The following is a 22763-nucleotide window of genomic DNA, read 5'->3' as shown; positions in this document are numbered from 1 at the left end:
GTGCTGACTGCAGCTCACCCTTGAAAGAGGTCAGTCAGGGCAGAAGTTGCACATCAAAACATGCAGTGATGTCAGAGTTTCCAGGAGGGGTTGAGGGGGGGGGGGGAGGGGGGGGGGAGGGGGGGGGGGGGGTCCTGACAGAACCAATGGTGTCACAGCTTTCTCCACCAATGCTGCAGCATCACTGCACCTTAGACTGGCAACCTGACGACTGTCACCTGTGGTCAACATAACCTCTAGCTGTTTCAAAAACATCAGCCAATTCACCTCATCATGTCTGTACACAACAAGCATAATACCTATCCATTTCCTACTTTGTAGAAAGTATATGAAACCACAATAAAATTCTAAGCCAAGCTGGTCTGAACTAATTACAGAACAACAAACAGACCACAGCAAGTGATAAAATCATTCAACTGTGGCACTACTAAAACTGTGACACACAAAAATATAAACATGAAAAATAAAACCATCCCTAGAACTTGCAACCATGTTTACCCACTTTACATTGAAAATTGTAAAATACGTGAACTCTTACAACAAAACAAACAACACTGCTGGAAACAGGTAAATAAACTATTACTGTACAGTTCTACTTTACAGCTCTTAAGAAAATGAAACTAAATGAAGTACATGAACTGCTGGTGCTTCTAAGCTCCTGTCTGCTGTACAACTGAAGTACTACAATCAGTTTACAGTTTTCAGTGGTAGAAAAATTCAAGTTCTTATACGTTGAATGCCAGCAAAGAATCACCTTGATCTACCTACCATTCATTCAGCAGTCTAAATGTTGTTGGCCGACTCCTCAGTTGTCATTACAGCCATAAGTAAGTCTTTCACTATGTCTCCTTCACACATTTATTTGTTTGCCTGGCTGTCTTAGAAATACTTAAATATACCTCTAGCTTTCTTTCTGAGGAACCCTCAATTTTAGAGAGGCTTCTGTATTAGAAGCCCATACCTTATTGCTGTAAGACAAAACTGTCAGTACACACTGGTAGCAAGTTTTTCTTTTTATACATATTGAAAGCTTTGTTTCGAAAACCTTATTTAATTTACAATATGCAGCAATTTTACTCTCGTATTTATTTCTTTGCTGTGTTAACACATACTCCTTCAATTTCATCCATGTTTATGGATCTGGAAACCACTCCTACGACTGTCGAGAATATAATGGAATCAGCAGCAGCAGAGTGCATGAATACACACTTAGTATAGTAAAAAGATTGAATTCTTGCTTTGTTTCTCAATGGAAGTTGGGTCACATTTTATTGATGAGTCCACAGATCTTTTCAAAATAAATGAATTTGCACAAAATGGTAATTCAGACCCACTGCTTCCAGTTTTGATGAGGAGTAGGTATGAATATCAGTGGCATATATAAGCACAGACAGAAGCCAAGTGTAACTTGCACAGCTAGCTATGAATGGCAATTCAACTTACCTTGATACGTCAGAAACATTCTAGTGAAGGGCGGCAGTCGAACGAGAAAATGCAGCACTGTGCCAGAATTTGAGTAATGGCTACCGTAGTGATAGGGCTCCTGGTGCACTGATATGTGTCTCGAACCAGCTGATAGCTCTTGTTTTATATACTACACAAAAATTAAAATTAATTGATTATATTGTGAACAGCAGAATAACAACTGTGAATTTATACTGAATACAAGGAACACCATTTACTAAGAAAAAGAGACACTTTAAGTGAAGGGTGGAACTAATAACTAACTGGAAAAATGCTGAAAAGGTGTAAAATAGTTGTGCACACCAGTAATTAAATGTAATTTGAAAGTTTGTGCATCTGACAGTTGTACTGATTCACACTGATCAAGCGGGGAAAGGATATGCAGAAAATTACACATTTATTTCTATACACTTTAAGTTAGATGTAATCATTCCTGGAAGAATGTTACTATAAATCAGATGAGATATGTAGTTGTTTCGGTACAACCAACGTGAGGATATCTTCATGAATTTGTAAATGTCAAAAGATATACCAATAACAATAATAACAGCAACAACACAGAATATTCTTTTACTGAAATATGAAGGCAAAACAGGTGGCCACCTATCCCTGAACTAAAGAAGAAAAAGAAGAAGAAGATGCTGAAGAATTCCTATTTTACATGAGAATTAATATGTGCAGAGTTAATATGAATTGCTGCTATCCTTAGTCAGTCAAGTAGTCATAAAACAGGTATAATGAGTAAAAAAATTAAAACTGGATTGTCATTTACTAATTATATTTGCTGACAAATTACTGAAAATGTGTGCACCCCAGTAAGTGGCCTCTTTGTGAGCCTAAGTATATTTCTTCAAGTGTTTACACAGATTCTATCAAAACTGTTAACTGAGATGTTGGTTGGAAAGAGAAGTTATTTACCATAAATTTTACTGAGGAATACTCTGACAAGCCATACATAGTTAATATACTTAACTCCTCAAACAGTTTACTACAGCACGTTATTCAGTGCACACCACACACAGTTTCTATAAAACATCCTTTGACTCAAAAAACTTTGGCTTGAAGAGATCCCCCTATATCAAACAACATTATGAAATGAAAGCAAACATATGCTACATAAGGCTCAGAAAACCGTTTCTGCAAAAAAATGATTTGCTTCAAAAAACTGATTTGCTTGCAAGCTTCAGCAGCTCTGTGGAATGCTCTTCCCAAATAAAATTATTGGACAGCTGTATGCCCAAGAATGAGGTATTAGCAAGTGCATGGCCAGTATGAGGATTGGTTGTGCCACCCAGCTTCTGAGATACAGAAGCACTCACTTCTTTGGTGGAACTGCCATCAGCTTAGCTTTCTGAAGTTTGGCTAGTTCAGTAACTACATACGTATCCAGTAAACCAGTGTAAAGTTCATGGCAGAGGATAATTTCCATTCTGCAAGTTATTGGGGAGTCTTTCCAGGCTATCCATAGATGGAATGTAGGAAGAATGATTGCTTAAACATACCTCTGTGCACCATAATAAGCCTAATTTTGTCTTCCTTATTCCTAGGGGAGTGATTCATAGGGGGTTGTAGTACATTCCTAGATGTCTCAATTAAAGCTGGTTCTTGAATATTTTCAAATTGGCTTTCATGGGACAATTTGTGCTTATGTGGAAGTGTCTACTCAGTCAGTTTCTTCAGTGTCTCCATGACATTCTCCCTTTGGGTTAAACAAACTTGACCGTTCGTGCTGTCCTTTGCATACATGTAATATTTTATATAGTATGGATCCCGCTGACTCGGACAATATTCTGGGATGGGGCGCACAAATTATTTTGTCAGTAGTCTCTTTTGTGGGCCAAATTGCACTTTTTCAGAACCCCGGTCTGTCACTTGCTTTACCTACAACTGTGCCTATGTGATCATTCCATTTCATATCCTTACAAACTGTTACAGTGTGGTATCTTAATGAGTTGACTGATTTCAATTATGACCTACTGATATATCCTTACAAACTGTTACAGTCTGGAATTTAATGAGTTGATTGATTTCAATGGTGACCTACTGATATTATAGCCATAGGGGACTATGTTTCATTGTTTCATAAAATAAACAATTTTACATTTATGAATATTTAAAGAAAGATGTCAATCTTTCCGCAACCTTGAAAATTTATCAAGATCTGACTGAATATTTGTGCAGCTTCTTTTCCAGTACAGATAACTAAATCCTCTTAGAAAGGTCTGACATTACTATTAATATTATCTGCAAGGTCATTAATACACAACGTAAACAGGAAGGATTCCAACACACTTTCCTTTGGTACGCCCTAACTTACTTTTATCCCACTGATGACTCTCCATCGGAAAGAACTTGCTGTGTCATCCTTGACAAAACACCCTCAATTCGGTCATGAATTTTGTTTGATATGCCATAAGATGGTACTTTGGCAAAAAGTGTATGTGTGATTCTGAGTCAAATCCTTTTCAAAAGACAAGAAGGTCTGTTCTGCCTTACAGCTTGGCTTTCTGGATATTATGTGAGAAAAGTTAGAGTTCAGATTCACATAACAGATGTTTACAGATTCCATGCTGGTTGGAATGGAGAAGGTCATTCTGTTTGAGACACCTCATTACTTTTTATACAAGAATATCTTCTAAGAATCTACAGAAGATGGATGGTGAGGCCACTGGGATAGAATTTCTGTAGATCACTTCCGATATACTTCTTGTATATTGGTATGACTTGTGTTTTCCTCCAACTACTGGATATAGTTTTTTGTTTGAGGGACTAGAGCATGTTATGCTTAAATGGGGAGCTAATTTAGCTGCAAATTTGCTCGTATTTGCCGAAGTGAGTGGATTAAACTGGGTAGAACTACTGGATTTTCTTTTGTAAAGAACATTTGACAACAGAGTTCAACATTTCTGATTTTCCTTTTCTATCGTCCATTTCAGTTCCTGTGTCATCCAGGAGTGTCTGGACATTGACTTTGGTACCAGTGATTGTCTTTACATCAGACCACTATTTTGTTGGGTTCTGAGAGAGATCCTTCAATAATATTCTAGTGGACAGTCACTGGAGGCTTCAGGTATTGCCAACTTGACAACCAGAATCATTTCATTCAGCGTCTCTCCATCCACAGCCCTATGCTTTGTTTTACATTCAGTGTGCATAGTATCTGTTTCTTTAGAAGTTTCTTTACCATGATTGCATAACATGGAAGGTCCCTCCCATCCACTGGGTACATATCTATTCAATGCGTGATCAACCATTCTTTTAAACTTGAGCCACTGATCTTCTACATAATCCTGTCCTGAATTAAATATTTCAAGTTCCTCATTGAGATATCATACTACTGTCTTTTTCTATTTGTTTCGTAGTTGGCGACAGTGTAAATGGCCCCTGACTGCACAACTCACAAGGAATGCTGTGTTGTCAACTTGGCTGAAAGTGCATGGACAGCAACTGTTAGATTTGTTACCCGTTGGTTTGAACAACACTTAAGTGCTACAGAGATGCTTCGGAACTCAAATGGGAATCTCTTGAGGGAAGGCAATGTTCTTTTCGAGAAATGCTATTGAGAAAACTTAAGAGAGCTAGCATTTGAAGGTGACTGCCAAATGATTCTACTGCTGCCAAGATACATTGCACATAAGGATCACGAAGATACAATACGAGAAATTACGGCTCATATGGAAGCACAGAGATAGTCATTTTTCCCTCGCTCTATTTGCGAGTGGAACATTAAAGGAAATGACTAGTAGTGCCATTTGAGAAGTTTCTATGTAGATGTAGATATAGATGGAAATGTAGATATTAAGTTCCTTCAGCTTGGAAAAATTGTAGACTGGCTAGACAATCTGCCTCACGTTTGAAGAAAAAGTACACTTTAAAAATAAGGACCCTTGCCTGTTTGTGTAACACCTGGCACTCTCTAGTTGCTTCAGCCATTATGAAAAAACTCACAGAGCACCCAGAATATCAAAGAAGCCATTCAGTCACAGGTTCACGCGTATAAAAGACGACAGAAAACTCAAATATGACAGAAGTTTACACAGTACAGGATGTGGAAACAGACCGAATGTGGACTGGCTACCTGTGCAGCTGTCTACTCTTCATCTCTGGCCCAGATGCCATAAATTCTGCCACAGACTACAGTTGCCTTATAGTCTCTACTAACCATTGTTGTTACAACTGGCTCATAATCACCGACACCAGTTCCAATGTGGGTGTCCTCAAAGCGGTCAGGTTTATTTGTCGCGATTACATCTGATACATTTCCACCTTGAGTGGGGTTACAAACTACCTGTTCCCGGTAGCTCTCACCGATGGCATTCAGTTCGCAGGCTGTCTTTTCATGCCCACCACCTGTGAAACTTCATTTTCTCTATTCATAGTTGGGTGATTAAAGTCTCCTGGGTTACACTCAGAGATGAGTCTGTTGGTCGACAGAAGGGCCTGATTATAAGTTTATGCCCTCCCTTTATAATGAGTGATGTCCAAATAGTATTGCTTGCAGCTTCAATTTCTATCTCGGTGGATCTGAGTTTCTAGTGTACTGCAACAAAACCACCACCTACATTTATAATTAGCCTATACTCAATACACACTTAAATTTTCTCCAAAAATCTCTCTGCTATCCATTCTGGATCTTAATCAGCTTTCTGTACCTAGTACTACAGGAGATCCACTGTATTTTCTTTTTTTAAAATGTTTTTTAGCTACACTTCAATTTTAGGACTCTTGCACTCTTTACATGTTCTTCTAGCACTTAAATATCTCTTACAGCTCTCATTTTCTAAACTGAATGGAAAATCATCTAATTTTTAAAAAAATCATAATGTGCACCATACATACGAGGTGCATTCAAGTTCTAAGGCCTCCGAGCCTCCGATTTTTTTTCTCCGGACTGGAAAGAGATAGAAACATGCGCATTGTTTTAAAATGAGGCCGCGTTCATTGTCAATACGTCCCAGAGATGGCAGCACTGTATGGCAGATGGAATTTTACTGCCAGCGGCGAGAATGAAAACTGTTTTAAATACTTAAAATGGCGACGTTTTCCTTACTTGAACAGCGTGCAATCATTCGTTTTCTGAATTTGCGTGGTGTGAAACCAATTGAAATTCATCGACAGTTGAAGGAGACATGTGGTGATGAAGTTATGGATGTGTCAAAAGTGCGTTCATGGGTGCGACAGCTTAATGAAGGCAGAACATCGTGTGACAACAAACCGAAACAACCTCGGGCTCGCACAAGCCGGTCTGACGACATGATCGAGAAAGTGGAGAGAATTGTTTTGGGGGATCGCCGAATGACTGTTGAACAGATCGCCTCCAGAGTTGGCATTTCTGTGCGTTCTGTGCACACAATCCTGCATGACGACCTGAAAATGCGAAAAGTGTCATCCAGGTGGGTGCCACGAGTGCTGAAGGACGACCACATGGCTGCCCGTGTGGCATGTTGCCAAGCAATGTTGACGCGCAATGACAGCATGAATGGGACTTTCTTTTCGTCGGTTGTGACAATGGATGAGACATGGATGCCATTTTGCAATCCAGAAACAAAGTGCCAGTCAGCTCAATGGAAGCACACAAATTCACCACCACCAAAAAATTTTCGGGTAACCGCCAGTGCTATGATGATGTCCATGTTCTGGGACAGTGAGGGCGTAATCCTTACCCATTGCGTTCCAAAGGGCACTACGGTAACAGGTGCATCCAACGAAAATATTTTGAAGAACAAATTCCTTCCTGCACTGCAACAAAAACGTCCGGGAAGGGCTGCGCGTGTGCTGTTTTACCAAGACAACGCACCCACACATCGAGCTAACGTTACGCAACAGTTTCTTTGTGATAACAACTTTGAAGGGATTCCTCATGCTCCCTACTCACCTGATCTGGTTCCTAGTGACTTTTGGCTTTTTCCAACAATGAAAGACACTCTCCGTGGCCACACATTCACCAGCCGTGCTGCTATTGCCTCAGCGATTTTCCAGTGGTCAAAACAGACTCTTAAAGAAGCCTTCGCCGCTGCCATGGAATCGTGGCGTCAGCGTTGTGAAAAATGTGTACGTCTGCAGGGCGATTACGTCGAGAAGTAACGCCAGTTTCATCGATTTCGGGTGAGTAGTTAATTAGAAAAAAAATCGGAGGCCTTAGAACTTGAATGCACCTTGTATAGTCAGCTACCTGTGTAGCAGCCAATGATGTGCACTGCACACCTGATTCATTTGGGGGGACACTACAGTTCTCAACCTATGATGCAAGTCCAGGTAATCGCAGCCTACCTTGTTTACAGAACCTTTGAAGCCTCAAGCTGAAGCCCTCTACTCGACTCAAAACCAAGGGGACCATGATCCAAGAACAATGTTACACATTGTGAGCTTTCAAGAAAGTCCATGAGCAAAACTGATCTTCTCAACCTTCTCTTTCAGTCACTGGAATGATCAAAGTATGACCTTGGAGCCCAGATGACAATCATTATTTGTTCCAGCATGTGCACAATCAATAACTGGTGGCACTTAGTTCCTCAAGGGCTGCCAGGACAGCCTCTTCGACTTGTTGAATGAGGCCAACAGGCATACACACTGAGTGCACCTGGTGTTCCTTCCCTTCTCTTGCTGCCATTTCCCTTAAGGATACATTTTAACGCTGTAGATTAATACACCCCTTACCCTTTTGCATTTGCCTCCTTTTGAACAGGACACATGTATGGACAGTAAAAGAAATAGGAGAGTGAAAGTGGCCTACATTTCTCAGAACTGAGGTTTCGATGTGTCTGAGAAGCTTATGATCTGTCAGTCACCATTCTTGAATTACAAAAATTAGACACAGACTTTTAACATGAAATCCATTGAAAAACTTAGGATTACTCATCAAAAATGGACAGGTGTGGGGTCATAATTACTAAGAGAGGCAGGAAAACAACAACTGGGTCAAGGATTAGAAGGGGGTGGAAGGCATAACTGTAGCCATAATTAAAATTAAATGGAGATGTAGCTAGGTGAATGGGCATTAGGTGGACCAAAGAAGTACTTCGCTGTTTTTCAAAGAGACAAGTAAAGACACAGATAACAGCCTAATGGGAGCTGGGTGTGTGAATGAACATGCAGTGCAGGGGAACACATGAACTTCACAATATGGCTCTGTGCTCTAGTGTGAAGACTGCCAAAATGTTGGTTTTAAATTGCCAGTGGCAGATTAATGTCAGGACCTACTATACAGTAAAATGCTTAAAATTATTTTATGCTTTGTCAGTAAAAAAACTCTCAGGGCAGACGTTTTATTTAGCAGCACATACAGCCCACAGACACTGAGACCATAGCCACAATTAATAAAGAGATGACAGCCACATACCGAGTGAGAAGCTTCATGTTGACATTAGTCTGTTTTCAGGTTCACAACATGTTGCCTGCATGTTGCCACATTCTCACAAGGTTATCAATTACTGTACACAATGTGGGGTACTTTGCTGGAGCTGACAGCACAGCACAGCACTGTTTCTCTAGAGACTGGAGCTGGGTTCCACCCGATAATGTCACAGTACAATTTTATGAGGCCATTCCGATGGTGACTTTCTACTTGTCTATGAAGATTGGTCAGTGGAAGTGAAATTAAGTAGCAGTTGTTCATCTTGCATGGTTTGTGGGAAAATGATCTGATTACAACAGTGTACTTAAGTCTTCTCAGGATCTTGGTGCAAACTAATCTGGACATACGTAGGATGTTTAACAATATCACAGCATAAAGAGTGCATAGACTTCCTTAGCAGCCCTCAGGCAAATCCCCAATGAAATGTTCATCACCTGACTAAAAAGATGCCTTTAGGGGAGAAAGCATTCCTACAGCTAGAAAATGGTCATGGAATACAAGAAATTACTGTGCAATACAAAGCCAAAGGCAAATATCAGTAGCAATTGCAGATGGGCATTCAACTACTTTGTAATTTATGATATATCAGTCTACATATGGCAATTACATTATTATGCTATGTCAATTTAACTAAAACACTTTTTTTAATAACTTATGATATGACATTAAATCAGAACTGAACATTTATCTGAACACGTACATTATAATTACTAATGTAATGCTGCTCATTTTTCTTTTCTTGAACTGCCATCGGTTTTCGGAAATCCCTGAAACAGAGATATTTAAAATCAGAATTACGTCAGACAAATTCAATAACACATCTGTCATGTAAACAATATAAGGACGCTACCAACACATAAATATAAAAAGCATTTCCTGCAACCAGGCAACAGAGCTGACTGTTAATAGCTTTTGGTGCCACGAGTTCTTTACCTGGGGGTGACAGAAAAACGGATGAGAAGAAATTAGAGTAACTACAGATCTGGTAGCAAAGACAGCATAATCTTAATGAAACATAGTTCTGAATGAAACTTTGAAAATATGCCTGACAATGGTTTACTCAGTGTTGATGACTGTTTTAGCTGCAATAAAATAGTGACACACTAGAGCTTTTCTATTTGAGTCCAAACAAATCACTATAGCACAGCTGTGTGCATTAACAGCAGCACAACGCTTATCATCTTAGGCACTTAGATTATCTCGGTAGGTGCTGTAGTCTTGCTAAGAGGATGGCACACTTTTAACATCTTTGAAACTCATTACCAAGAGTTGAGGCCGACTGTCAGTGGCTGTGTGCAGTTTTTTACTATTTTTGCATATAAAATGGCCAAAAGCACAACAGAGTAACAGTATTCAACTAACTCAAATATTAACAGAATGTCATGGTGATGAAATTTTATCCATTACCAGACACAACACAGACAATTTTAAATGAGACCCTGCTAATTTTAATGTAAGTACTCATGAATTCTTGCATCCCTTTTTGGCAGAACACTTTTTCATTCTTTCTCTATTTCTACTCTATCATTACAGAAAATTAACAAAAAAATTTAACACAGAGCGTGCGTTTTTCACAAATGTGAAATTCAGAACACAGACAGATGAAATAAGTTAATACAGTGCAGCCAAAACATCGACTGCAGTAGGAAGTACAATGTGAAAAGTATGGCTCAGCACAGCATACTGCACTGTGCAACATCTCAGCAGGCAGGCATCACTACCGCTGCTGCACACATGGTTGCCAACGTTAACACGACATGAATGTAATTACTCCAGTTGAATATAATGGCTAAGTGAGCCAGAGGTGATCATGTCGTGTGCCACATGGCATGCTGTATCATTGCCCCATGTACTAGGACCATACAATAATGTTGAATGCATTCTTCTCAAGCCCACCACAACCCCCCCCCCCCCCCCCCCCCCCCTCACACACACACACGAGAGAGAGAGAGAGAGAGAGAGAGAGAGAGAGAGAGAGAGAGAGAGAGATCCATCATGGTGAAGTGCACAGAACCAAGACGCATCCCTAATGATGATGTGGTGTCACTCTTGTTGCCACGTATCATTGTGTGCACCACTGACGACGTGCCTCTCTTCAGTTATTAAGGAATTTGCAACAATGGAGGCTATATTGACAGTCCATTGTGCTCTAGATGTCCTCACATTGTCCATGTACAAAAGATAGGTCCTAACTGTATTTATTACTATTTTCTATTCTTTATTTTCTCTTAGTACATTTTACTTAGATTTCTTCTATTTTCTTCACTAATAGAACTGTAGTTCTTCAAAACACACACACACACACACACACACACACACACACACACACACACACACACACACACACACGCACACACACACACAACTGCAGTCTCAGGCAACTGAAGCTTCAGTCGTGTGTGAGAGTTGCGTTTGCATTTGCGGAACCACACATATCCTAAAGGCTGGTTTCTGCATACTTTAGATGTAGGTTCTCATACAAATTTAAGACATTTTCCTAACAAGGGAACATCCCCATTGCACCCCCCCTCAGATTTAGTTATAAGTTGGCACAGTGGATAGGCCTTGAAAAACTGAACACAGATCAATCGAGAAAACAGGAAGAAGTTGTGTGGAACTATGAAATAATAAGCAAAATATACAAACTGGGTCGTCCATGCATAAGATAGGCAATATTATGGGCAAGTTCAGGCGAGGAGCGCCGTGGACCCGTGGTTAGCGTGAACAGCTGGGGAACGAGAGGTCTTTAGTTCGAATCTGCCCTCGACTGAAAATTTTGCTTTCTTTATTTTCGCAAAGTTATGATCTGTCCGTTTGTTCATTGACGTCTCTGTTCACTGTAATAAGTTTAGTGTCTGTGTTTTGCGACAGCACTGCAAAACCATGCGATTAGTTGACGAAAGGACGTGCCTCTCCAATGGGAACCGAAAACATTTGATCGCAAGGTCATAGGTCAACCGATTCCTCCACAGGAAAACACGTCTGATATATTCTATATGACACTGGTGACAGCATGTGCGTCACATGACAGGAATATGTTGTCGACCTACCTAACTAGTACACCTGGCGAATGGGTAAAAAGATTCTTCTACCTTGCCTGATTTAGGTTTTCTTGTGGATGTAATAATAACTCCAAAAAAAGTGATGAAAACATAAGAGTTTGTCACATAAACTGAAAATAAAAAATTAAAATTTTCGGTCGAGGGAAGATTTGAACCGAAGACCTCTTGTTCCGCAGCTGTTCTCGCTAACCACGGGACCACAGCGCTCCTCATCTCACACTGCCCTTAATATTGCTTATATTACACATGGACGACCCAGTTTGTATATTTTGCTTATTTTTTCATAGTTCCACACAACTTCTTCCTGTTTTCTCGATCGATCTGTGTTCAGTTTTTCAAGGCCCATCCACTGTGCCAACTTATAACTAAATCTGAGGGGGGTGCGATGGGGAGGTTCCCTTGTAAGTATTAAGTGAAGAATTTAGGTTCTTTTTGTTACACATATATACAGTAGTGTGTATCTACTCAGGGAATTAAAGATTTTAAGTTCAATCTTTCGTTTCTTTTCAAAATGCATAAAGTCCATATCACCATACACAATCTTAGGCCTAATTTTTTAATGTTACTCTAAGTGCATTACGTTGCTATATTAACAGTATACACATTAATTAGTGTTCCACATAACTTCAGTGACACTTGTGACCTGTAGTTAATACAACATTACTGTTACTGTCTATATAAACTTTGTAAAAAGGTAGTATGCAATCATGAACGAGAAGTGTTTGAACTGCCATATGAAAGTTAGTTCTGGTGTTTTATGCAGCTGTTATGACAGAGGTTTACATTGGGGGGAGGGGGGGGGGGGTGTAATATGTTCAAGGATAGGAAAACAGCTGAACAGGAAGATTAGAGCCCTTAAGGCAGAACTGTATAGTGCTCAGGGAGAACTGATAAAGTTAAGGGGGGAGAAAGGTGAAGACAGGTGGGAAGTGGTAGCAAGGAATTTGCCTTGCTACCTCAGTTAACTAAGGGAGAAGCTCAGGTAGATGTAAGTGTTGTTAATACTCAACAGGTTTTCACCAGGAAAGCAACTGTTTCAAAAAAAGTAGAATTTAGGAGGGAAGTTCTGTTGTTAGATGGTAGCCACGGAAGAGGTCAGCCAGATCTTGCAGGAAAAATTAGGTGACAGGTACCAGGTCACAAGTTTTTTCAGGCCCAGTTCAAAGATTTTTCAAGCCCAGTGCATATCTCAGCCAAGTGATACATAATGTAAGATCATTGTGCAAAGCTTTTACAAAGCAGGATCACGATGTTATAGTGGGTGGAGCAGGGAACAGTATTGATAGGGATCAGGTGAACAATATTGAGTGTGACCTTGTAAAAATAGCAACTGCAATGAACCATACAAATGTTGGCTTGGTTCCTGCTTTCATGTGATATGATTGGCCCCAACTGAACAGTTCTGTCAGGAGGGTCAATATGGAGTTAGATCAGCTGGTTCAGATGGCTACTTTTTCAGGTATAGGTTTGATTCCTGTTGACGCTATTGGTAGGTGGGACTTCACAAGGCATGGCCTCAATAGGAAAGGGAAGGGTAGATTGACTGGCATGATAGCAAAATAACTAGGGAGAGGAGGGGTGGCAGCCCACTGAAACTCATGCGAGTACCACTTTTTTAGGCTAAGATCAGTATCCAATGATTCAACATTGAACGAAATTAAGGTTGATGAGAAGCTCAAAAAGGAAGGTATTAGAGATGTTAAAATATCAAAGATTCTCACGAAAGCACAATGAAAAATAATGTTAGTATACTGCATCAGAATATCTGGGAATTACAAAGCAAAGCAGATGAGCTTCTTGTTTGTTTAGAAGATTTAGAAACTGAGGGTGGAATAGATGTACAAGAGAACAGCATCTCAGTGTTACATCTTCCTAGTCCGGGAATGAGTCATCAGTCCTGCATACTCTGACTCCTGATGACTGATTCTCACCCTGGCGGTGATCTTCTTAGAACTTCTTTTGTTGCTACGCTCTTCGTTACCTTTCTGCTTGTTGCCTGTCACTGGAGCTTCAAAATTACCCTGGGTTGCAGGATCCTTACAGGGCTTCATTCAAAGGATGTATCTCTGATCTTTCATCGTCTTGTGTCGGGGTCGAAATCTTCAACTTCATAAGTAACATCAGACAACTGTCTTACAACCTTATAAGGTCCAAAGTAACACCTGAGGAGCTTCTCAGAGAGACCAACCTTCTGAACAGGAGTGAAGATCCAGACAAGGTCACCATGCTGGTAGACAACAGGGCAGTGGCTCACGTCACACCTTCGATGATCATTTTCTTGAGCCTGCAGCATGTGGAGTCGAGCTAACTGCTGAGCTTCCTCAGCTCTGGTTAACACCTAGCCAATGTAGTCATCATCCACATCATCAGGATGTAACGGAAACACAGTGTCCATCACCATAGTCACCTCACACCCATGCACCAGGAAAAATGGCATAAATCATGTGGTGTCTTATTTGGCGGTGTTGTACGCAAACATCATGAAAGGTAACACCTCATCTCAGTTTCTCTGCTCAACATTGATGAACATTGATAGCATGTCGGCCAAGGTCTTATTAAGGTGTTCAATAAACCTGTTAGTTTACAGATGGCCAGCAGTCGTCATGTGATGAGTAATGTTGGACCGACGGTTTCTCTCTGTCATAAGATTCGATTGAAAAACTTTCCCTCGATCAATCTGTTTTCTATACAATGTCTTCCACTAAGAATTTGGATACCTCGGATGCTTCGGCTGTTTTCATGGCTTTTGTAATGGCCTAGCATGTCAGATGTTCTGTGCAAACAATAATCCATCTATTGCCATTAGCAGACATTGGAAATTGTCCGAGGAGGTCAATCCCAACACGCTGGAAAGGTGTTTCAGCAGGTGGAATTGGTATGAGTTGCTCAGATGGTTTCTGAGGAACTGCCTTTCTCCGCTGGCACTCTCGACAGTTCAACACATAGTGACGAACACTCCTAAATTAAACTGGCCAGAAAAATCTCTTGTGGATCCTATCGTATGTCTTAATAAATGCTAGATGCCGGCCTCAGATGTGTAATGGAATTTCTGTAGAAAATCTAAGCACTTATGTTTAGGAATCACAGCCACCTCTTTCCAAACGGATCAAAGTTTTGCTTGCAAAGTAATCCATTAACTACCTTAAATTGTCCTTTCACATCCTCTGACCGATTTAAGGCAAGCATAATTTGAGATATCTTGGCGTCCTTCTTCTGCTCAGCAGAGAGATCCTGGAGTCCAGTCTTGATGGTGTTGCACACGGTTTCTTGAGACAGTTGGCATCTTTGTGTTTTCTTCCACTTTAGTACACTATGGCAATGTCATACTCTTGAAGACATAGTGCCCACCTAGCGAGACCTGTCAATCAACAAAGTGAATGATGGTCTGTAACAACTGTGAATGGCCTTCCATAGAGATAATGTCGAAAGGCCCAGATCACAGCAAGACATTCTCTTTCTGTAGTCGAGTAGTTTCTCTCAGCTTTTGTACGTGTCCTAGTAGCATAGGCTATAACCTTCTCTTTTCCATCTGAAATTTGCACCAGAACAGCACCGGTCCCATACCCACTGGCATCTGTGTGTAGTTCTCTAGGTGCTCTCTCATCATAAAGACCAAGTACAGGGTCAGTCGTCAGAGCTTTTCGCAGCACATCAAAAGAATCTTGTTCAGCACCACCACAGATAAATTTAACATCAGATTTGAACAATTCTTGGAGTGACCTGGCTTTGATACAAAAGTATTTGACGAAACAACAGTAATAACAACATAATCTGAGGAAGCTTCTCACATCTCTGATACTTTTAGGAACAGGAAATTCTGTTACAGAACTCACCTTTTCTGGGTCTGGCCACACACCTTCGTTTGACACAAGGTGTCCAAGTATTTTGATTTTTTGCTCCAAAGAGACACTTTCTTGGATTAAGTTTCAGTCCGTCTTGTTGGAGACACTTACAAATGGCTCTCAGTCTTTTTATATGTTCATCAAATGTCTCTGAGAACACTATAATGTCATCTAAATAACAAAGATACATTGTCCACTTCAGGTGCCTTAGAAGATTATCCATCATCCATTCAAAAGTTGCTGGTGCATTACACAAACCAAACGACTTTACCGTGAGCTCATACAGGCCCTCAGGGGCGATGAATGCAGTTCTCTCACGATCAGCCCCATCTACTTCGATTTGCCAGTATCCTGAGTACATGTCCATGGTTGAGAAAAACTTAGCCCTCTTCAGACAATTTAGTGTATCGTCAATTTGTGAAGAGGGTAAACATCCTTTTTAGTTATCTTATTAAGCTTCCTGTAATCTCACAAAAGCTCCAACTGCCATCCTTCTTCCTGACGAGGAACACTGGTGATGAACATGGGCTCTGCGAAGGCTGAATGACATCATTCTTCATCATTTTCTCTACCTCGTTGCAAATTATTCGACTTTATGCTCTCTGGCTTATTGGGTGATGGTCTCCAGTGCTAATCCAGTGCTTCACCGTTGATTTGTCTAATTTGCTCTTCACCTGTGGACTGAAGCATTCAGAGAACTCTTTAAGAATGGAAAGCAGCTTCTTCTGTTATTCCTTAGTGAGATCTGGTGATAGTCGAGCTAGAAGATCTTGTCTCGTAGTGGTAGTGCTAATTTCGCCCACAGACTTGGCATGGGAAGTTTCTAAGATGCTCAGCTGTTCTTCAATTAACGACTCAGTGTTTGCTATGCACATGCATCTTGGAAGGATCTGCAGTTCTCGGCGACAGTTAACTATCAATAATTCACCGCATCTGTTCTTAAACTAGACGACAGAGGCTAAGATGACAAAGTTATTCTTCAGTGGTACACTTCTCTTACATTTCACTACAAGATCCATGGGTTGATGCATGGCATGACATGTGATAGTTACCTTTCTAGCGCTGACTGCAGGAATGATCACTTCATCCAGCATACATAGTCTCCACACACTCGGATGCGCATCTTCTTGTACACAGTATCTCATCTCGTCTAGCATAATCTTCGAGCATCCACAATCTATAATTCCCTGAGAAACATTCAAAAAGTCCCATCCAAGAATGACATCATGACTACACTCTTGTAAGATGATGAATTCCAAGGGCTGTGTATGGCCACTTATACCCACACGAATGGTACATCTTCCTGTAGGTTTTACATATTTCCCATTAGACACCTTCACAGCAGAGATGTTTCATTGTTGACGGATACGGTTTTCTGCAACTGGCGACAGTACTTCACCAAAATGACTGAATATGATGCTCCAGAGTCCACAAGAGCTTGGGCTGGTTGGCCATCCATGAGGATATCGACGTAGTTTCCTACCATTTTTGTAGTGATCGATGGCGGAGGACTTTTCTCTTCGGCGGCCTCAACTCCAAGGAAGGCCGTACCCTTTAGTTTTCCAGGTTGCAACGACAAGGTGATCGGCTGGAGCTTCTAAACGGCAATGGAGACCTTGATCAGTGTGTTGGGGAGCATCCTCTCCAGCAGCTAGCTTGTGACAATGGTGACCTACGTCGTCCTGCACCCACATATTCTTGTTCATCTTCGTCATCCCAGAGTTGGCGTCAGCTAAGATCGGTCTGCTGTCTCCTGGTGTGGGTGTCATCAAATATCTGCCGCCTTTCTTGACAATAGAGCACCACATGTCCTGGTCATCCACAGTGGAAACATACCGGTTGGTTATCCTGGGCCCTCCAGAGGTCAGTCTTCCTTGGTGCCCAAATAGGTTCCTCATGCGGCATTGTAGGAATGTAACCCCGCCTAAGTCTCGACTTTTTCACTGTTTTAAAGGCAACTGAAGGATGAGAGATTGGGTTCAATGTCTGTTCCACTTCCTCCCTTATGACCTCTTGAAGCATCTCAGTTTTTTGCTCGCCGAGCAATCCAAGTACCTTCTGAACTTCCTCTCTCACTATCTGTCGAAGAACACTTGTGAAATTAGTTGCTTCCTCCATCAAAGACATCGATACGATGTTTGGAATCTGTTCAAACTTCTTGCATGTAATTCTTTTTTGGATGCATATACTGGCACCATTTTATGAAGTTGTCTGCTGACGAAACCTCCTTCAAGAGTAGGGCTTGATACATGTCCTGAACAACACCCTTCACGAGATGTGCAACCTTATCTTCCTCCTTCACTCTAGGATCCACTATTTTACACAGCTCCAAGATGTCTTGAATGTAGGATGCTGTTGTTTCTCCTGCACGCTGTTCCCTGCACTTTAATTTATCTTCAGCCTTGCACTTCTGTTATTGTGTGCTGCCAAAATACTTGCACGTTTCCACCTGGAATACTTCCCAGTTTTTTAACTTCTCCTCGTTGTTGTCATACCACTGCTTGGCAGTGCCCTCCAAGAAGAAAAATATGTTAGCCAAACACACGGTGTCATCCCATTTGTTAAATTTGGTTATACCCTCATATACCTACAGCCACTTGTTTGGATCTTGGCCATTGTCACCAGAGAACCCGGAAGGATGTCTCATTTGGTGGCACACAGTTGCTGTCATCGTAACGTCTTCTTCTTCTTCTTCTTCTTCTTCTTCTGTCTCTGATAGATTGCAATCTGTTGAACATGGCTCAAACTTGGGTTTCTCGCCACGTATATGGCAGCTCTGTCATGGCCTGATGGGAGCCACTGTGTCATCAATAATGTGCGCTATCACAAGTTCCAATACCCGACACTTCCACCAGAATAATGTCATGTAGAAGAAGGTGTAGTTAGATGAATGATGAACACTAACTTCACTTAACGAAGGTTTATTCAGCACTTGCACATACAAGAGCGCGGAGCAAACTGCCTCTGGCCAGAACACATACAGTATATATAAAGCTACATAACATTTCAGTACAATGATTCTTGACATTTGTGGATACTTATAGAATGTACTCGAAACGAATATAGAAATTAAAACTGTACAGTCCAGGTGAGTTTTGAACTCACAACCCTCCATACAACAGTTTAGTATCATAACCACGACACCACGGAGCTACTCATCTTCTTCTGTGACAATACAATTAATTATATTTCAAAATTTTCAATGTTAAAATTACATTTGCAGTTACTACCACCACCACTACGACTGCTCCTACTACTACTATTATTAATTAACAAATTTCCAAATAATCAAGAGAAGGCATGATACAAATGAACTACTTCGTTACAACTATTTTTACATTCTCAAACAATGGAAAACCCAGGATGCAATAACAACAATAAAATGAAAACGATAGATTGCTAGTCACCATACAGTGGAGAGGCTGAGTCGCAGACAGGCACAACAAAAAGACTGCTAAACAAGTAAGCTTTGGCCAAAAGGCCTGCTTCTGAATCAGGCAAAAAACAAACACGCCCGCACGCGCGCGGGCACGTACATATGCACGCGCGCCTTCGCACCCGCGCTCGGGCGCATACGTACGCGCGCGTTCGCACACGCACCAGGCACATGCGCACGCGGACTCTCACGCCCACACACACACACACACACACACACACACACACACACACACACACACACACACACACACAAACATTTACACAGATACAACTCGTACACACATGACCACTATGTGATTGCCAAAACATGACCTCTATCTGACTGCTGAGGCCAGAATGGTCAGTCTGGCCTCAGTAGCCAGAGACAGTGGCCATGGATGTATGAGTTGCATTTTGCGTGTGTGTGTGTGTGTGTGTGTGTGTGTGTGTGTGTGTGTGTGTGTGTGTGTGTTCTAATTCAAAAGATATATTTTGGTGGAAAGCTTACTTGTTTAGCAACTATTTTGTAGTGCCTGTCTGTGACTCAACATCTCCATTATATGGCGAGTAGCAATCTATCCGTTTCATATACTGTCATTATGTTTACATTTTTATATAATATCTTTGGACTCATTCTTGGTGTGAAGAAGGCAACTGGGAGTCAGAAACATTTTGGGGAGAGTCATATTATTACTGCAAAGGTGGTATGTTGTGGCAGAAATGGTAAGTTTGACCTCATGACTACCTGATATACTGTAAGAGGAAATGTCTAGAAAGTGTTTATAAAATGTGGAATTTTGAAATCAAAGGCTGCAGGATTTCACTGAAATGACACACATTAAGAGATCCAACACCTAGAAACAAAGTTTCAGATAGGGATTTCAACCTCTTAGACTAACAGTCTTCAATGGATGACACAGAGATGTTAAGTAAAATACAATGATATTTTAATAGCGGCAATTTATAATTTGTAGACTTTTTAACCATTTCATTTTCTTTATTTTTAAAGTTCAGCATGATGTAACACACTGAGAAATAGATAAGAAACATGAGGTTTGTTAACTAAAATTAATTGTAAAAAATCAAAATATTTAACTTGGTTAAAAAAGAGAGAGGTCAGAATATGTACACAGCACACTTTTCAAAGAAGCTGTTTTAATAAAGTTATGCCAATGTTAGACAAAAGTCAAACTTCATGAACCGTTCTGAAAAAAATCTTATCTTGTTCCATTTACCAAAACAGAAGCTGTAAATAAATTCAGAATGCAACTGGACTTGTTGTAGCTACTTGTTGCTGGACAATGCGACTCCACTCCCTGCTGATAAACGGTTTGTGAATTACCGTCGCTGTCATGTCGCACAATGCTGGGCATAATACATTGTAAGAGAAAAAAAGACACACCATGAAGGAATTATCCAAGTGGGATGGAGTGACGTACATGTGCAAACAAACAAATAACTACAATTTTAGAAAAATTGAGTGACTGATTCAATAGAAAGATCTTCACAAATTGGGCAAGTCAATAAATCAATGGTCCACCTCTAGCACTTATGCTAGCAGTTATTCAGCTTAGTATTGATTTACAAAGTTGTTACAGGTCCCCCTGTGGGATACTGTACTAAATTCTGTCCAACTGGTATGTTAGATCATAAAATTTATGAGCTGGTTGGATGGCCCTGCCCATTATGCTCCAAACATTCTCAATTGGTGAGAGATCCAATGAGGGTCCTGCTATGAAATGAAATGACACCCCAGATCACTACTACTTGTAGTCAGACCATATGGCAGGTGACAATCAGGTCTTCACTGGCCATAAAGCTTCATCTCAAACCGGGACTCATCTGTCTTCAATCCCACTTCAAAATGTCATGCTAATACCTCCCTCAGAGAAGAGTGAGGGAGGCATAGGAAAAGGTTAAAAAAGGAAGGGCAGCTCACACAGATCTGTGGATTACAAACGCTATCCTCAATCCCTTCCCTCGTTTGGTGGTCTTTTGACTTGTAGAGCTCTCTCTCATCTTGGAGTGTCTGTTGCCTGCCCTTCCTTTTTAACCTCTCCAATACCTCCCTAAGTTGTCTATGAGGAAGGAACTGACAGTCCTGAAAGCAAAGATAGTGTTGAGTATTACTGAAGGTATTCTAACTCCTCATGTACGTAAGTACCAGCAAGCAATTCCATCTCATAATTTTAAAGAGAAATCTGAACTGGCAGGTACTTGAAGACAGATGAAAACTATCTACATCTACATCTATACTCTGCACACCACTGTCAAGTGCATGGCAGAGGATATGTCCCATTGTGCCAGTTAGTAGTGTTTTTTCCTGTTCCAGTCATGTATGGGGTGTGGGAAGAATGACTTGAGTGAATGCCTTTGTGCATGCAGTAATTATTCTAATCTTATCCTCACAATTCTTCTGTCAGTGATACATAGGGTGTTATAGTATATTCCTAGAGTAATAATTTAAAGCTGGTGCTTGAAACTTAGTTAAGAGACTTTCTCCGGATAGTTTACGTCTGTCTGTAAGAGTCTTCAAGTTTAGTTCCTTCATTGTCTCTGTGACACTCTCCCATGGATTAAACAAACCTGTGACCATTCATGTTGCCCTTCTCTGTATACAATCAATATCTCCTATTAGTCTTGTTTGGTACCGGTCCCACACTCTTGAGCAAAATTCTAGAAATGGTTGTACGAGTGATATGTAAGCCACCTCCTTTGTAGAATGACTGCACTTTCCTAGTGTTCTACCAATAAACTTAAGTCTACCACCTGCTTTACCCATGACTGAACCTATGTGATCATTCCATTTCATATCCCTACAAATTGTTACACCCAGGTATTTCAAACAATGGAAAATCCAGGATGGAATGTAGCAATACGAGAGAAGGAAAGTTGCTACTCACCATATAGCAGAGATGCTGAGCCACGATAGGCACAATAAATTGTGTGAATCTTTTTATTGTGCCTGTCATGGCTCAGCATCTCCGCTTATATGGTGAGTAGCAACTTTCCTTCTCTCGTATTGTTACACCCAGGTATTTGTATGAGTTAGCCAATTCTAACAGTGACCCACTGATATTATAGTCATAGGATACTACATTTTTTGTTTTATGAAGGGCAAAATTTTACAGTTCCGAACATTTAGAGCAAGTTGCCAATCTCTGCACCACAATGAAATCTTATCAAGATCGAACTGAATATTTACGCAGCTTCTTTCAGATAGTTATTTATTATAGGTAACTGCATCATCCACAAAAAATCTTGATTTTACTATTAATATTGTCTGCAAGGTCATTAATATACAATATGAACAGCAAGGGTCCCCACACACTTCCCTGGGGCACATCTAAAGTTACTTCTACATCTGATAATGACTCTCCATCCATAACATACTGTGACCTTCCTACCAAAAAGTTCTCAATCCAGTCTTTAATTTCTCTTGGTACTCCATGTGATGATACTTTCGACTACAAGAGTAAGTGAGGTATTGAGTCAAATGCTTTTCGGAAATCAAAATATATTGCATATATCTGGATGCATTGGTCCAAAGCTTGCAGTATGTCATGTGAGAAAAGTGCGAGTTGGTTTTCACATGATTGATGTTTTTGAAATCCATGGGCTGGT

General features: G+C 40.6%; 1 protein-coding gene across 1 annotated transcript in view; it reads right to left on the bottom strand.

Annotated features, from left to right (window-relative positions):
- Positions 1-22763, bottom strand: part of LOC124619972 (lysosomal-trafficking regulator) — a 594456-nt gene that overhangs the window by 48696 nt on the left and 522997 nt on the right. The window contains exons 46-47 of the mRNA XM_047146635.1: positions 9519-9585; positions 1444-1594 (exon numbers count right to left, since the gene is read on the bottom strand). Coding sequence (XP_047002591.1) covers positions 1444-1594; positions 9519-9585 — 218 coding nt within the window. The remainder of the gene's footprint in view (positions 1-1443; positions 1595-9518; positions 9586-22763) is intronic.

Source organism: Schistocerca americana, chromosome 6, assembly GCF_021461395.2.
Source record: "Schistocerca americana isolate TAMUIC-IGC-003095 chromosome 6, iqSchAmer2.1, whole genome shotgun sequence".
Lineage (NCBI taxonomy): Eukaryota > Metazoa > Arthropoda > Insecta > Orthoptera > Acrididae > Schistocerca > Schistocerca americana.
Note: the sequence above shows the minus strand (reverse complement) of the source record. Positions and strands in the feature narration are given on the sequence as shown.